The sequence below is a fragment of the Toxorhynchites rutilus genome, chromosome 3 (assembly GCF_029784135.1).
Source record: "Toxorhynchites rutilus septentrionalis strain SRP chromosome 3, ASM2978413v1, whole genome shotgun sequence".
Lineage (NCBI taxonomy): Eukaryota > Metazoa > Arthropoda > Insecta > Diptera > Culicidae > Toxorhynchites > Toxorhynchites rutilus.
The window spans coordinates 126,102,060-126,120,309 of record NC_073746.1 but is presented as its reverse complement, the minus strand read 5'-3'; the positions used below and the strand labels follow the sequence as shown (position 1 = coordinate 126,120,309).

The 18,250-nt window shown below is 39.9% G+C and overlaps 1 protein-coding gene across 7 annotated transcripts in view; it reads left to right on the top strand.

The window, feature by feature from the left end:
* The window catches only part of LOC129774820 (uncharacterized), a 676,155-nt gene that overhangs the window by 593,857 nt on the left and 64,048 nt on the right, over positions 1-18,250 (top strand). For all 7 annotated transcript variants that reach the window (XM_055778819.1, XM_055778821.1, XM_055778817.1 and 4 more), the window contains one exon: positions 1,782-1,991. In XM_055778819.1, the coding sequence (XP_055634794.1) occupies positions 1,782-1,991 (210 nt within the window). The remainder of the gene's footprint in view (positions 1-1,781; positions 1,992-18,250) is intronic.

Genomic DNA, 18,250 nt, shown 5'->3' with positions numbered 1-18,250 from the left:
CTCTGTTGAGATATTTTTCTTCACACAAGCGTATACGGTTCAAATGGGGGCGCGCTGTTGTTTTTATCAATTTGATGTATATGTGTGTGTGTGTGTGTATGTATAAAATGAGAAGCGCATCACACAAGTGAGAAGAAATGTTTAGTATCTGAGTTCTGCGCCGGATACATTTTGCGCTGTCGTGCTTATGAATTTTATGCTTTTGCACCAAGATAGAATACGAGTTTTCTTTGAGCGCGCGCTGATGAAAATTAAACTCACGCGCAGCTCTGCGTTTGTTTTCTGAAGACAAAATCTGTTGGTAAGCGGAAAACCCGAAGAAGGGATGGTCCGATTTTAGCCTCCTGTATTTTGTTGTATTCGTTTCTTCCCGTAGATCAATATAGAGGAGAGAAAAATCGGAAAATTTCCGGAAAATCCTGTTGGAAGGTCGGAAAATTTGGAAAATTTAATTCCCACATGTTCGAAAATTACATCATAATAAGCGTTGTTAGTCCCTTCGATATTTGCGCTATCGAAATTGATCTTTGTTCGTAAGTGGAAATGGATTTTCAGGCGAAATAACGCATTTCCATATCTTATATCTATAAATAAAAATGAAAGGCCAAATGTGTTGGTAAGCGCAAAACCCGAGGAAGAAATGGTTCAATTTGAGTTCGCACCAAGATATAATACGACTTTTCTTTGAGCGCGCGCTGATGAAAAGTAAACTCAAGCGCAGCGCTGCGTTTGTTTTCTGAAGACTGACGGTGTATTTAAATGATTTTTTTCTGATTGGCTCTTTGACTTCTCAACAAAATCTGGATTTCGAGTAATTACTTTAAAAAAAGGTTTTGATTCTGAATACCCCTTGATATGATAATGAAATTTTTAATTCGAATAGTATGCTAACATTAGAAAATTTTCATTTCGGATACTATGCTCATAGCCAGTTAAACCTCATGTTCGTCACAAAAAAAACCCACACAAATGTTTCGTGTCATAATCCAACTGAATCACGAATTAAAAATCCCCCCACCTCATAGTTACTCTTGCTTGAAATCAACAATGACTAATAAACTTCGAACAATCAGACAATCAAGCCATGTTAAGCAGATAAGCTGTTAAACATGTGACAAATTTAACACTCGTTCCGCTCAATATACACTAATAACACCCTGTTGTCGAACAGCAAACAATTCGAAACTTTCCCTACTAACCCTACACATGTCGACATTAATTCTCATCGTCAGCATTCATGGAAAGCGAAACAGTGGTACTGGTATCGGGCAAGGGCCGGAAAGACTACACACCGGAACACCTAATACTGGTCCCACAATGTCACCGAATATACGAATGCATCCTACCGGTTTTTTTTTCGTTCATTATACAAGCGACCGGATACGCTTCGGTTACCTTAACTTCGCACAGAGTTTAATAATTGAGCAAAAGATTACATTTTAACGAGTTTTTTTTTGTCTCTCACCGACTCTCCTCCGTCGTAACTTTTTATGTTTATTCCCTCAAACCTCAATTCCGGGGTGTTCGGAGGAATGGTAAAAACGCAAACGAAAATACTAGAAACGGAGCGGAAATTGCTCTGCTTTCCGAATGAGAGTGCGCTTCCTTATTCTAACAGATTTGTTCTTCTTTATCCGTTTTTTTCATCTTCTTCTCTCTCATCCAATGCAACCTCCTTCTGCGCGGCCAAACCTCATCAAACAACAAACGACCGACTGGGGGAATCCATCCACGGCGAAAATCCAACCAATGGAACCAACGAAACCACCTCTGTACTGCAGGCATCGGTTACGAAAACCTCAACCAGACCGATCCTGGTGGTGATAAGCTGCGGATGCTGCTTCCTGCAGTCCTGCATCGCGTTCGCCATCATGCTGCCGATCCTGTACCAACGCAGATGCTGTGTGACCTTTTTAAAAATGCAATTCTGCTCCGCCACATCGATGGCGATGGCAATTTTCATCCTGGGACTGCTACAACTTTTCCCGCAAGTAAGTTCCGAACCACACACTTCCGTTCTATCGTAAAATCATTCCAGCTCAAGCCACCACCACCAGGCCTGGCTGGCTGTCGGAAAATGGTAAGTTTATCCATCTTTTGTCTCTCCTCACGCTTATTCCGGAACAAGAAGCCCTAGAAAAAAGGGGTGGGTGTCCCATAGTGCCGAAGAAAGGGGTGGAAAAATAGGAGAATAGCTTGTTTTCGCGTACGCGCTTTGTCTTTCTCGTCAAACGGCTTACATCGAATGGTGTCGCTGTGGGAAGCTCTAATAATAATAACGATGATAACAAAGTTTCTATTTATTTATAATGCTAAACAGCTGACAAAAACAAGTCGGCGGTTTGGAGCAAATACACCGCGAGAAAGGACTGAGCGGAAAATAGCTGATGTTAGCTAGTGATTTCCAACGTACGTTTTCTGAAGGGATGCTTTGCGGATGTGTTGTGACAATGGATATTTATTTATAGCGTTCGAAAGAGTTCTTCTAAATACACCGTCAGCGAACAAACAAGACATTAAAATTTTAACTGCATACGCAACAGAAATTTTCAATTTAATTCAATTCTCCGTGTCATTTCTGGCGCAGCCTTTTAAGCGCTATTTGAATCACAATTCTTAGAATCTCTCTTCCAAAATGTTTTGCGGTAACCGCCCAAAGATGTGTACTTGAGTCAAATTCCCATTCCCTTCCTAGAAAGTCACAAAGCAACAAACTCAGAGTTTGTTATTTCTACACCTCAGCGCATGGAAAGATTGAACAAAAGATGGTAGGAGATTGGAAAATATTTTAAGCTAAGCTGAAAAAGAAGGTTTTACTTGTGTTGCGTTGTAATATTTTGCGGTCTCCTGCGATAATAAAGTACACTTCCCCGGAAACTGAGCAACAGCTAAAGGAGAACGTCGGATGGCAAAAACGTCGGAGCTGGAAACAATCACGCACAGACTCCCCAGTGCTGATGGAAAAAAAGGCTATGCTGGAAATATACAAGAAACCCAGTCGACGAGACATCCTTACTCGTGCGGTTTGTGGCTGAAAACGGAAGGATTGATTAGTTTTGAAGCAGAGAGTTGAGCAGGTGGGAAGACAGAATTTAATTTCAATAAAATAACATATGTTATTTTATTGAAATTGAATCACAACTGAACTCTGAAGAGTGCAATTCAGGAAATCGTGTAAACACATCGTGTTGAAAGTCTTCAGAATGACGCAGTTTCATATCATACTTCGAAAATAAACTGCCAAAATTAAAAAAAAAAACCTGCATTAAAAGTATTCAATATATTAGGCTGTCAAAAAAGTCCTGCGGTATTTTTTTTTGAATTTTCATTTGTTCATAAAATTAGTTACAATCATCTGTTTTAAGTCAAATATGCGCCGTTTTGTTCGATGACTTGTTCCCAACTGTAGAGTTCTCCTTAGATGAATGTCGCTTCCGGTTTCCGGTTATTTATTGGTTTCCGGTTATGGCACTTGGAAAATGCTGATTTATATTTCCACTCACGTTAACATTCGCCACTGTTCTGCCCTGCGCTCAGAACTCGCTCGTTCTCGCCGTCTTCAGTTCTCTCTATATTTCGACAAGGGGCGAGACGATGTATTTTATGTTTATTACTTTTCTACATCCCTAACCTGGCCCATAAAAAAACGAAAAAAAATACCAAAAAAAAATATGTTTATTCCATTTTTTTATGAAAATAACTAATAGCGGTAAAAAAAATCCTTTAAGGAAATTAATCATCATATCGTGCTGCCATTTTAGTTATTCTATTTGGATATTTCATGGGTGGATAGTTCATGCATTGGTGGCATCGTTTGGTTTGTCCGCTGTAGCTGGTGTCCCGACAGGATCCGTTGTACGAGGTTGCTGTTCAGATTCATCCTCGGATTCATCTTGTTCACTAGTAGTTGGATACTTTCTCAGGTGAGACACAGGGCGTCTGTACCGCACGCCATCTTCGCTCAGTACAATTACGTCGCTTCCGCTTTTCTTAATCACTGAATACTTTTCCGGTCGAAAGGTTGGCTCCAATTTCCCTATCTCGTAATTCCTGATCATAACGGTATCTCCAACAGCTATATCTGACACCTTTGCTTGCCGACGTTTATCCGCATATAGTTTACCTCGCAATTTTCTTATTATATCCTTATCCCGTTGTTCTTCATCGCGATTCCAGTAGGGTTCGGTACGTAGTGACGGCAGCAGATCTTTTACAGGCCGACCTGTAAGCAACTCCATTGGCGACTTTCCAGTGACAGAGTGCGGTGTAGTATTGTACGAATACACATATTCATTAATCGCCTTCCGCCAATCTTCTTTCATTGTACGAGCAATTTTCAGAGTTCGCAGGATTCCCTGATTCTGTCGTTCAAACAGGCCATTCATCTGAGGCCAATATGGGATACTGTGCACTAGTCGAATATTTTTGTTAACACAGTAGTTCGCAAACTCTTCACTAGCAAAAGGGGGCCCATTATCAGAACGAATTGTTTCCGGGTACGTGTGCTGCTTGAACAAACTCTCCAGAACCTCTATCGTCTTACGCGCAGTTGTTGATTTCATTTCAGTAACGGACAAAAATCGGCTGTAGTAGTCAGCAATTACCAAGAAGGTCACACATTCTTTAGCTGTAAAACAATCAAGAGCCAAATCTTGCCATGCCCGATTTGGCATTTATTTGCGCTGCATAGGTTCTGGAGGACCTTGTAAAGCCACTGAAGCACATCCAGCACACTCTTGCACCTTATGCTCAACATCACGGTCCATCTGAGGCCACCACAAGTTCTCCCTGAGATTTCGTTTCATTGAAACTACTGCAGGGTGTCCTCGATGCGCGATATCCAATGCTCTTTGTCGCAATCTTGAAGGAAGAATGATGCGATCATTACGCACAACAACACCATCCATTACTCCCAATTCCTTCGCGAAAGCTTGATAGGCGAACAAGCTTGACGGCCACACCTGCGTATTAATAAACTTAACTACTTCCTTAAGTGCATCATCAAGATCCGTTTCTTTTCCGGATTTCGTCCAATGGTATTGCCGATGGTCCTTCACCTATTCCACAAACGAAATGCTCCGAAGCTTCGTCAAATGGAACATCTGACTGCGGGCACAATCTCGAAAAAATGTCGGAGATATTATGGGATCCCGGAACATGCACCACCTTGAAATCGTAGGGCTGTAGGCGCAACGCCCAGGCCTCAGCACGAGAGCAGGCACGTTTTCTTTCCTGGTGTTTTCCTCCAAATATATATTCGAGTGTCTTATGGTCAGTTAGCACCGTGAAGTGTATTCCAAATAAATACGAATAAAATTTCTCAACCGCCCAAACGACGGCTAAGGCTTCGCGTTGGGTTTGCGGGTACACTTTTTCCGTCTTTGTAAGGCCTTTTGACGCGAAGCTGATGATCCTTGGCTTGTTCATACTATCCCTCTGGACTAAAACCACCCCAAGGCCCACCGCCGATGCGTCCACGTAAAGCTCTGTCTGGTCCTTCGGGTCAAAGAATCCTAAGCGATGAACGGCACTGGATAATTCGTTACGAAGATCATCGAAAGCTTTCTGTTGTTCTTTGCCAAATGTTTCTACTTCCCCTCTAATGAATGTTCGGAGAGCCTCCGTTCTCGATGACAAATGCGTTATAAACTGTCCAACAAAATTGATCAAGCCCAAAAAACTTCGTACTTCCTCCTTCGTTTCTGGCATCCTGAAGTTTTGGATAGCCGAAACTTTATCATCAGTAGGGCTGATTCCATCGACACTAACCTTGAATCCTAGTATTTTAAGCTCTTTCACTCGAAACAAACACTTCTCTTTATTCAGAAACGCGTGATTCTCTTCAAGAATTTCCATGACCATTCGTAGTCGCTCATCATGCTCGTCTACTGTGGATCCCCAAATAACCACATCATCAATATAAACTACGACACCTTCAATGCCAGCCAACATGTCATACATTATCCGTTGAAAGATCTCGGGCGCGCAGTTTATACCAAACATTAATCGTTTAAAACGCATTAGACCTTTACTCGTCATGAACGTAGTAATCTCGCGCGATGCTGGATGTAACTCCACGTAATAGTATGCAGAGGTTATGTCGATCTTAGAGAACACTGTCGCTCCTTTTAGCTTGTTAAGCAGCGTGTCGATTAGTGGCAGTGGATAATGCTCCCGTTGAATGGCTTGATTCGGGTATCGCATATTGATACACAAGCTAATATCGTTAGTTCCCTTTGGAACCACGACCATCGGGGAGATCCAATCGGATGGTCCTGTTACTGGCTCAATTATGTCAGTTTCCAACATTTCCTGGATTTTCTGATTGACCTTGTCTTCTATCGCTACCGGAATTTTGAGGTAAGCCATTTTTCTGGGGGCCACAGTTGGATCAATAGATAATTTTACTTGTATATTTGGGAATTTCGGGAACGGAGCTTTATTCTGTTCAATGTTTTGAACTTCTAGTCCAACTTTCAAGACTTTGAGGTCCTCTGCGGTTCTCCTACTTAGCAAAGATTTGTGTGCTCCCTAAATTACGAAAAATTCGGCAAACATTTTGGGTTTTGTGTCGTTGATAGTGACCCATGCTTCGAAGATGTACACTACCCGTAGAGGTTCCTGGCTAGCATATGCCAAAAATCGTCGATCGCTTTGCAGTTTTTTTTTTAAACCCTGGCGTTGCTAGACACCAACTTCTCCCAGTCATACTCCGTAACGGTGTTGATTGTTGCCCCAGAATCAATCAAAAATTCTATTGGAAGTTGGTCAATAAACCCCACGATTGTTCCATCATTCTGTGTCTTCACCTAACAAAATAAATAATTTGAAAATACTATTAGTGTTTGCTTATTTATTCATCGTTTAATTAGACAAGATTTAACTTGTTCATACAAGATTAACATTGTTCATTTATTCATCGTTTAATTAGCCAAGATCTACCTCTGAAGATTTATGTTCGTCGCGTCGTAATGGATATCCAGATCCCGGGCTTTGATTATTTCCATCTCGCAAAGCATTAGTTTCCGCTTTCTTCCATGAGTATCGAGCTTTAGATGACTTATTCCGGTTAGCTGTACACTTTCTTGCAAAGTGGCCCACAGCGCCGCAGCTGTGGCATGTAGTATTTCGGGCAATGCAATTTTCAGAGTCTCGTTGGTGCCGCCAAGATCCACACCGGCTACATTCTGTTCTTCCTCTACCATCCGATTTTCGCTCGTACTGAACCGTTCGTGTGGAATTTCCACTCCTTGGCATCACCTTCTTTGTCCATTCTTGCTTGACCACTGCTACGGCTCCATTTTCGGATCCAAATGGATGCGTTTTCACTTTCTGCTTCAATAAAACCTCGCGGTTAATCGCATAGTTCACGATCTCATCCAGATTCAGGGTACTTTCGAGGCCTTTATCTCGCACTCTCTCATCCATCGCACCGACAGTTATTTGTTGTAGTAACTCCTTCTCCTCACGCTCACCAAAATTGCAGCATGCGGCCTGCGTACGCAATCTCAACAAGTAGCGATTGAATGTCTCACCAGCGGCCTGGCGGAGAGAACGGAAAACCTCCAGTTCTACTCTTTCGTTACGTTTTCCCACGAAAAAGGCATTGAGGCGCATGATAGCATTATCGTACTCCGGAGCGTCTTGTGGAGCGAACGGAACTTTCACCGGTTCTGGATGGATTTCTCCCGCTACGGGTGCGAGGTGGTGATAAATTCTTTGTAGGCCCCTACCTCCCCGAGCCAGCAGAAAAAGAAGCTTTTCGTGCTGAGATTCGATCTTCTTCAGCTCCAGAACGATTTCACATGAGCGGTGCCATTCCTACCATTCACGACGCAGATTGGAGGCATCAGTGGCATCATTGAATGGATCTAACGGGAAATGATTCTCAGAATCCATCTGAAATTCAAAACAAAACAAACCGTTTTACCCTACAGATTTCATTCAAATAAGCACTATGTACGTTTTTTGTAGAATTTTGATAACTAACATCAAATTGTTCGAATTCCAAGCTCGTTAATCAAACCGATCGAGAAAAAACGAAACAAAATGAGTTGAACAAATGTTTTTATTATAAATTTATATTATAAAACATGGTTTCTTTTATCATGAAATACACTTCTCATACAACATATAAATCGCTCACAAAAGGGTGTTTTCCATAACGAAATAGTTTTTCCTAGCGCTGTTCTTTCTTCTGTTTTTGTTTTTTCTGCTGATGGTGGTCACGATGGGATTGGTGATGACGTACAGCGTAACGGCAAATAGGTACCCGGTACTCATCAGCGACGGATGCCACGAAAACCAAACAGTAGCTTTATTGAAGCAGTGATAAATCGTCACCGTTTGCTCGTTTTCGTTTCCTCATAGGTTGCGGTCTGTTCGAAGGAGATTAGCGAAATCCTTTGTCCTCCCGTGAAAGTCAACTTGCGGTCCTGTGTCCAAGAGTTTTTAATGGGGAAATAATTTCGTCGGCTTCGATGTCCCCGCTGATAATCTCATTTTCACTGTCATCGTCAATATAAGACTCACAATGATCAGCTGGAGATGGTAAACAAAGTTGTCAACTAGGCATAACAGGGATGACTAGCTCATATAACTTCACATGATATATATTGTCACGCACTGAAATTTTGTCTTGGGGCATCAAAACAAAACAAAACAACACATGAATCAAGTTCATTAAACCACTACTGCATCACTTCGCTTTTGTCGCTTCTTTTTATTTACTAATACTCCAAACTGTAATGGTAGTGGTAAACATGTTAAATCTCCAAAGTTCATGCAGAGCTTTCGGGTTTACTCGTTAGATGGGCTCTTCGTTTACAGATACAACGATCACTGTCCCTCATGTTGTACGTCAGTTTTCAGCCGGTCGTGCAACTTCCATGCTATCCTCCCGCATGGTCATCCATCAATCTCGCGTTTTTTCACTTGCTTCTATTTGCGCTACGGTCGTGAGCCGGCTCTTCGTATTTTCGCTCTCACTTTTTTTTTGTGCCTCGGTCGTCAGCCGATTTCGCATCTTTTCCTCTTATTGACGTGGGACTACGTCTAACCGGAATATATGGAGGGTAAAATGAAAACCTAAACACAGAACATGCAGGAAAAAATGAAAGATTTCGAATGCTTATAGCTCGAACATTTCGTACTGGATAGGAGAGATGTTTGCATCACTTGATAGGGAATATTTCTACGCATCTATCGCAACTAACAAAATGTTGTTTTTCATTAGATAAACAATTGAATAACTGTAAAATATTAGGCGTTATCTAAACGCCCTAACTGCATCGTTTTGATTGGCCCGATTTACGGTTTCCCTAACACAGCCATCAAAACCAAGCAGCCTTGGGGAAATCGGCATTGCAAATACATGAAAGTAGGGGAACTTTTGTTCTCATCGAAAAATGTTCCCTAACACAGACTTTAAAACCAAGCAGCGAAATCGACATTGCAAACACACGAAAGAGCCTAGAGGCGAGTGAACTGAAAAGTTTAAACCCTCTTAAAGCCAAAAAGAAGAAGAAGAACACACGAAAGTAGGGGGAGCTTTTGTTCCCACCGAAATGTGTTCCCTAATAGAGATTTCTAAACCAAGGTGCCTGGAGAAATCGGTATTTCAAATTCATGCAAGTCGGGGGTATTTTTGTTCCGACTGGAATGTGTTTCCCTAACACAGACTTCAAATCCATGAAGCGTGGGGAAATCGGCATTGCGAATTCATACAAATCGGGGGTATTTTTGTTCCGATTGAAATTTGTTTCCCTAACACAGACTTCAAAACCGAGGTTTCTGGGGAAATCGGCTCTGCAAATAAATGCAAACTGCGAGTACTTTTGTCCTCGCTTGCCTTTGTGCAGAGTGGAATATGTCTGTCCTAACATGATCTTCTAAACTTAGGAACCTGGGAAAATCGTGCAGCCACTAGAAGCGAATGAACTTCCCAGTTTCAAGCAAATTCTAGATTCGAGAAGTATGTACACTTTTGAGATGTAAACTTCAGAGGGAAATGTAAAATAAAATAATCGTTTGATAATTTTTTTTGTCTTTATTGGAAAGATTTTCAGCCTTAGGCTGGTTCATCAAACGTTTGATAATTCTTCCGTACATATATTTTGTTCTAGTCATCATACCAAACGTAAAAGGTCCGTCATTAAATTTACTTGTAACGAAGAACAATCAATCACAATAAATGAATTGACTTTACACGGCATTTGTTCATTTTTTTCACTCACAGAGCAAATATATTGAACTCAATTGAATTTGGAAACTGTTTCATTCAATCAAGAATTTAATCAATACAAACGAATGATTGCTAAGCTAAAGTAGTTCCACGTCAACCTTGCGGTTATATCATAGATATAACCCACATACGAGTCACATGAACCACACAACTCAACAATTATATGCAGAGAAAAAAAACGGCCATTTTGATTCTCAATGAATTACATTTCCATAGATGATTTCGTACTAAAATACTCACCATGCAATCGTACCGACTGCGCCAATTTGTAGAGTTCTCCTTAGATGACTATCGCTTCCGGTTTCCGATTATTTATTGGTTTCCGGTTATGGCACTTGGAAAATGCTAATTTATACTTCCACTCACGTTAACATTCGCCACTGTTCTGCCCTGCGCTCAGAACTCGCTCGTTCTCGCCGTCTTCAGTTCTCTCTATATTTCGACAAGGGGCGAGACGATGTATTTTATGTTTATTACTTTTCTACACCAACGAGATGCCAACTTCATAATACCCCTGTTATAGAAGCTCGCTTCCTTATTGGCAAAAAACTCGGATAGCCAATTTTCACAGGCCTCTTTTGTGGCTAACTTCTGACTACCTAGCTCGTTCGCCATGGACAAAAACAGGTGGTAGTCACTTGGTGCAAGGTCCGGACTATACGGCGGATGTAAAAGAACCTCCCATCCGAGCTCCCGGAGCTTCTGGCGCGTCACCAAAGAAGTGTGTGGCCTGGCGTTGTCCTGATGGAAGACAATGCGGCCTCTGTTTATCAAAGATGGCCTCTTCTTCATGAGTGCTACCTTCAAGCGGTCCAGTTGTTGGCAGTACAGGTCCGAATTGAGCGTTTGGCCATAGGGAAGCAGCTCATAATAGATTATTCCTTGACAATCCCACCAAACACACAGCAGAACCTTCCTGGCCGTTAATGAGGACTTGGCCATCGTCTGAGCCGCTTCAGCGGGCTTCGACCACGACCGTTTGCGCTTCACGTTGTCGTAAGTGACCCACTTTTCATTGCCAGTCACCATCCGCTTCAGAAACGGGTCGATTTTGTTGCGATTCAGCAGCGATTCACATGCGTCGATACGGTCAAAGATGTTTTTTTGCGTCAACGTGTGTGGCACCCATACATCGAGCTTCTTTGTGAATCCAAGCTTCTTCAAATGGTTAATAACGGTTTGATGACTTATCCCAGCTCTTGGCCGATGCTACGGTTGCTACTATGCCGGTCTTTCTCGGCTAATTCAGCGATTTTGTCGCAATTTTCGACGACAGGCCTTCCGGAGCGTGGCGCATCTTCGACGACCTCTACACCAGAACGAAAACGTTGAAACCATCGTTGTGCGGTGGAAATGGAAACTGTATCGGGTCCATAAACTGCACAAATTTTATTGGCAGCTTGAGATGCATTTTTTCCTTTGTCATAGTAGTACTGTAGAATATGTCGGATTTTCTCGTTATTTTGCTCCATATTTGCGACACTATAACTCACGAACGACTTAACAAAACAAAACACTGTCAAGGACTATATTATAGCGCGCAAAAATACCTTTCCAACAAGCTATAGTATGACTCGATACAATGAATACAACTAGAACTACGCGCTTACAACGACACCTCGCGGAAATACCGCAGGACTTTTTTGACAGCCTAATATAATAATTTTAAAAAGATGTTCCAGCAACGAACTGACAGAATAAATAAAACGAAGGCTAAATAGGGCTCTCGAAAGCATAACCATCGCAATCAAAAATAATGAACCTGAGGTGATCTCTGGTTCCCCCTCATTTAAACTGCTCAATTTTCGTCGGAATTCTCGGAAGGTTGAGTTCAAATCGGAATCGCTTTGTTGAAAGTTTTTTCTTTGCGACTCACCATTCATTTTAAATCCGCGGGCATCGAAATTTGGACCAATTTGCTAAAGAGTCAACCGATTGGCCGGCAAAACTGTTCATAGTAGATCCCTATTTCACCAGACTCGTGATTTTGTCTTGTTCTCAAGAATGAAGAAAATCGTAGTCGGAATACGTTTTCATGGTATTTGGATCATATTTTCCAATTGTGTCTTCTTGAAATTTTTGTTGTCACAAAATGGTCATAATTTAGCATATTGCTCTCATCTGTTCGGCTTTTTTTTATTATTATAAATGGTCTGGCTGGGTAAGAAAGTAAAAAATGCCCCAAAACAAATCACCAGTTCTTTGGAAAATATCGTATAAGGTCAGCAGCGTAGACAGCGCCCCCGGCAAACTATGAAAGTGGCGTCCCAAAAAATACCACTAGTTTTGAGGTTTTGAGAAAACTACTCACTTATACTAATGTTCACTTTGAGCAGTTTATTCGTGTTAAGAAGGCTAGAAAGATCATTACCAGCTTCGTTTATTCTCTAGTCGATTCTTTGCCATGGGTGCTTTAGCTGAAGTGAAATTATCCACAATTGCATCTAAATCATGGTCTGTTAGCGATTATTTATCGATCAAAAGAGTTGTCAAGCCATTGAGTCGGTCTTGTTCATTATAGAACGAAGATAATTTTGCAATCAATTGAAGGGGGTATTCTAGTGTAGAGACACAAAATTCGAGTGTTTTCTCGAGCTCCATTAAAATAACACAAATAATATTTTTAGTATCCATTATATCATTATTTGTTCATCTATCTTTTAACAATAAAACAAAATTTGAACGGAGAAATAAAATAAGCAAAAAAAAACTTTTTAAGTTAAACGGTTTAATTGTGATTCAACATAATAATGTACTAAAAGCTAGAAAATAATTGGGCAGGCAGCAGTTAGCAGTTATCACACCTCTTCTTCATTAGTCTAGGGCATTGATAAGACTAAAATATAATCGTGGGACATATGAGCAAGTCGCTAATTGTGCATAATGGAAATCCAACGTGCCCCACGATTTTATTTTAGTCTATTCAATGCCCTAGACTAATGAAGGAGTGGTGTGATAACTGCTAAATGCTACTTGCCTAATTAGTTTTCTAGCTTTTAGTACATTATTATGTTCAATCACAATTAAACCGTTTAACTTAAAAAGTTTTTTTTTACTTATTTTATTTTCTAGTTGTTAGTACATTATCTGCTTCATTAGGATATTTCTCTACAATAAAACCATTGTACTGTATTCTATCAGTCAAATAATTTCATTTGATACCGATATTGAGTGGATTGCACAAAATACATAGTATGTTTTCCAAGTCAAGTTCATTCGTTTGATACACATATCTCAATCACCCTTTTTTTTGAGATAATATGGAATCAGCTATTTTGTAGCGGCGGCCAAATTGGATTTTTCAAGATAAGCAATTTTAAAATGACAGTAAAGATGAAGGTGTTTTATAAATTATATTCTATTGGTCAAATTGCTATTAATTTAGGACAGCCCTACAGACATACAAACAGTTCAAGCTTAATAAAACCTTTTACTAAAGTGATTTGCTATTTTGTGATTGCGGCCATCTTGGATTTGGATTTTTCATAATCTACTGTGATCTACTATTCAAACTCTTTGATACACATATTAATGAAGTTTTGAGAAAATATATAGTCCGTCATTTTGTAGTGGCAGCCATCTTGGATTTACATGTTTAATAAATAACCGTATTCTACTAGTCAAGCCCTTTCATTTGATACCCATATCAATGAGGTTTTGAGAAAATATTTTGTAGTGGCAGCCATCTTGGGTTTGTATTTTTCATAAATAACTGTGTTCTACTAGTGAAGCCCTTTCATTTGATACCCATATTAACGGGGTTTTGACATGATATGTAGTCCGCCATTTGGTAGTGGCAGCCATCTTGGATTTGCATTTTTGTAAATAATCGTATTCTACTAGTCAAGCCCTTTCATTTGATACCCATATCGATAGAGTTTTGAAAAAAAATATATATGCCGCCATTTTGTGGTGGCGACCATTTTTGATTTGCATTTTTCATAAATAACTGTATTCTACTAGTCAAGCCCTTTCATTTGATACCCATATTGATGGGGTTTTGGAAATACCCATATTGATAAGGTTTTGAGAAAATATGCAATCCGCCAATTTGTAGCGGCCGCCATCTTGGATTTTCAAGATCATGAAATACGCAGTTTTATAATGACTACAGAGATAAAGGTGTGTTCCAAATTTCAGATCAATCGGTCAACAGGGAGGGTTTCAAATTTCTATTAATGTGGTAAAGCGTTACAGACAAACATGTTACAAACTTACAAACATTCAAAAAGATTACAGGGCAAGCTAAATAAAACCGTTTAAAAATATTCATAATTAGAATAATTAATAGCTGACGAAGTGAGAGGGTTCAAAAAAAAGTTGTGCCATGGCGTACACGATTCCCTTCTGGTTATCTGAAACCAAAAAATCAAACAGATTCTGAATCAGTAAAGATGCCGCTATCACATGAACCTCTGACAAGTCAAAAACATTTTTTTTACAAAATGGCAGCCGTCTGAAAAACAAAATGCGGTTTAAAAAGTTTTTTCTTACGTTTTCCGATTTTGAAAAAATAGTATAATTTAAAAAATATAATTTTTAGAGGTTTATGCAATAGAGAGATGCCTGCAGATTTTATTCATATAAATTCAACATGAATCGGTTCAATAGAACTTGAGATATCGTATACGCCAGTTTGAAAAAACTACTTTCGAGAAAAGCGCGTTTGAAGTTTATTGTTATGGCCGTACCAGGTTAGAAATCGCATCACTAAAATGGCTCTAACTCGATAAATAATATGATTTTCGATAAGTCCTTTCTAGGGTATATTTTTGAATGCCTGAGCTACAGAAATATGAAGGAAAAAAAGTTTGATTTGTCACAAATTTCTAGGCTAGAATACTGCCTTAAGCTTGCCTAAACTGCGTTCGTACGATGTGCAGTCTATTCCAGGGAGAATAGGGCTTTCATTAACACAGATCCTTTATTCCGCGCTACGAAGGACTTGAGATGGCTCAAGTCACGGTGTTCCCGCAGAACTGCGGTACTCAACCTTTCCTTCAGACGGGCGACAAACACGTGTTAATCATGGTGTCACGGGCCGCAAAAAAAGATACATAAAGATGTGTGATTTCCAACATTCGACCTAAACACATAACTCTTACGGATTAAAAATAGCTTCTTAGCACTAGGCTTGAAAGGCGCTGCACTTTGGTGACACTTCTAACTCAAAAACAATGTTCGAATTTAGGAAAAAAAAATTGATCAATCGGGAAAAGTTACAAATAAGTAATTTATAGTTTATCTATTATCCTGCTAGCGAACAGATGGCAACGGCAGTGAGGTTTTCCCTTTTTGACTTTTTGACGTAGAACTACGTCTTTCATTAAGGGTGCCAAATCAGAAAACAGGTCACGTTTTTATGAAATAATGTTAACGTTAATAACTATTTTTGCCGCGAACGGATTTTGGCGAATTACATACCAAACGAATCGGAAATTTCCTAAGATTTGTTTGTTATTCTATACATCACAATCCCCTGGTGTGTAGATGGTTAAAATTCATGAAATAGTTTTAAGCGTTTCCATTTTCCCATACATTTGTTCTGTTGATTTGTGTGCTTTCCCGAACAGAGCTGTCAATAACGAGCAACTTATCGACGAGCAACGAAGGGGAAATCGTAAGATTTAAAGTCTCCGAACAAAGGAAAGGAAGAAGAACGTAGGGGAATATTTGCCTAGAGAATAAACAGTGCATCTCGCTGAGGCAAACTTTCAGTCTCGTTCTGTTTCCAAAGCAATGAACATCGCTTATTCTTCCTTGTTTTGCGTCATCGCATGCTTTCGTTTCAGGTTGAGCTATGGAGTTATTCATTCGCTGATGTCTCTGGCATTGCAATCGTTGTATCAAACTGACGCCATTACATTAAGATTCTGAGCTCTGCAATTGTGTGGGGAATCATCAAGCTAGGCTATCGTCGGCTTACCAAGAAAATAAATGTTCTGAAATTTGGTCTGTGATTTGATTTCGCATGACGGTAGCAAAACTCTTCACCAAGGATGGGAGCTAAGCTAATCTAGACCGGCAATATTAACAGAAAGGGCTTCTGGGGAAAGGGGAAAAGAGCGCAAAACGGAGATAAGTGTGGCTCTGCATGCATGCTATGGGGAACGCTTGTTTGGCGCTTGCTTTACGTTGTACCAACGATGTCTAGAGGTGCGATTCTACTGTTCTACTGAGGCAATCCTAAATAACATGTAGCATGATATTTAATACTTGCAAGTATTGTCATTATTGTTGTTTTCATGCGGTGCCAAAGTTATATTTATGTAATTATGAGATGTGGAATAATGGTGCTGGTGCAACATGTATATAATCGACTGTAGCCGAGTCTATGTCTATTGCGAAAAGGGCCACCGGAATAGCGTTCGAAATAAATTTTCAATGCATTGACATGAAACAAATTGCGACATACGATCAGCTAGTGTATTGTTCTGCGAGGGCAAGAATGAATCATCAATCAATTCAACTGATTCTACAATTCAAACAGGGCGATCAAACCATTCTACTACACAGTTATTTCTAAAATTTCACAGCCTTATAAAATAGTATCCGAAGTTATTAACAAGCGACTTATATAAAATAACATCGTAGTTCTACGTCAACCATGCGATCGTATCTTGAACACAATCTCCTATAACTTTTTTTTAAGGCTAGAGGAGAATGAACTAAGAACGTCAGAGAGTCTAAGTAAGCCATAATTCCAAACACCATTATCATTACGCAAATAAATCCGAGCACGCTTCTAAATTCACAGAATATCTCTTCCAGCGAAAAAAAAATGTTTTTGATTACTTCCAATATTATTTTAGAATGTATCGAATTTTTCAAAATTTGTAGCCCTGAAAGGGACCGATGGTCTTGCGTGGTTTTATGAAAGCAGTTGAAAAAGTGTCATTCATGTTTCGTTGTTGTTCTCGCGAGAACAATACACGAGATTTGTGTTTTTATTGACAAACGTAGGGCACTCAGGATGCATCGCGAATATTCTTCTCTTACTAGACACAGTGCGGTCCGAGACGACCACCATTTGTATCCTCACCACCGTTATCTATTTGATAATGTACAAAATCAACAATTCGTACGTTTGATTCAATCAATCTCCACATAGCGGTATGGAAAAAGACGCGACACGTCCTTTTTAACATTTCTCTTCTGCTTTGCTTCTGCTTGTCAGTGCAAGCTCTGCACTATGCTTGCTTTGTGTATATTTTGAGAATGTATTCTGAGGCGAAAGATTTGGCACATCCGATCAACACGGTGGCAAAATAGAACTTAGGTTGGCCAGGGCGAACACAATATTTATAGTGCTTTCACGGCCATTCGACGACATGCATCAACCGTATTTGGACATTCAAGCTTATTTATATATTTTTTTGTGATTTGTTTACTCTCAAAGCAGTTTTTGAGCTATGATGTGGTACAAAAATATAGAAACACCGAACAAAAATGCAAATTGCAATCGTTTGCCTTGATTGTATTCAGGGTGGCGAGTCCCAGAGTCCCGGCCATAGTGAAAATTGAATCCGAACGCCCGGCATTATAATGTGTGCACTGCCTTCAACTATAAATTTTATTAAAATTAATTTGTTAACTGATATAAAACATCGCACAGCATGGTGAGGCGCCCAGGCGTTCGTAGTGGAATAATCTAACGGGTATTGGTGTAGTGTGATGTTGAGTGTTTCAATTTTGCGAAAACTGAAGAGAGGTTATTTGTTTCATGTACGGACAGAAGCAACTACTCATGTATTTGGATTCGGATGGATGGTTTTTTTACTCAATGGAAAGATGAAATAATATACAGAGAAATGAATTGCTATTGAAAATTCTTAGATTTTGGTTTGCCACCCGCACGCTACCCTGCTGTATAGGGTACCAAATAAGAAATTTTGTCTGTTTTTTTTTTTGAACCTATGTGGTTCACCATGGGATCAATGATCAGAAAATTACATTTTAATTTGTTGCACGCCATTCTAAATAGTTTCAAGATAGAAAAAAATACTG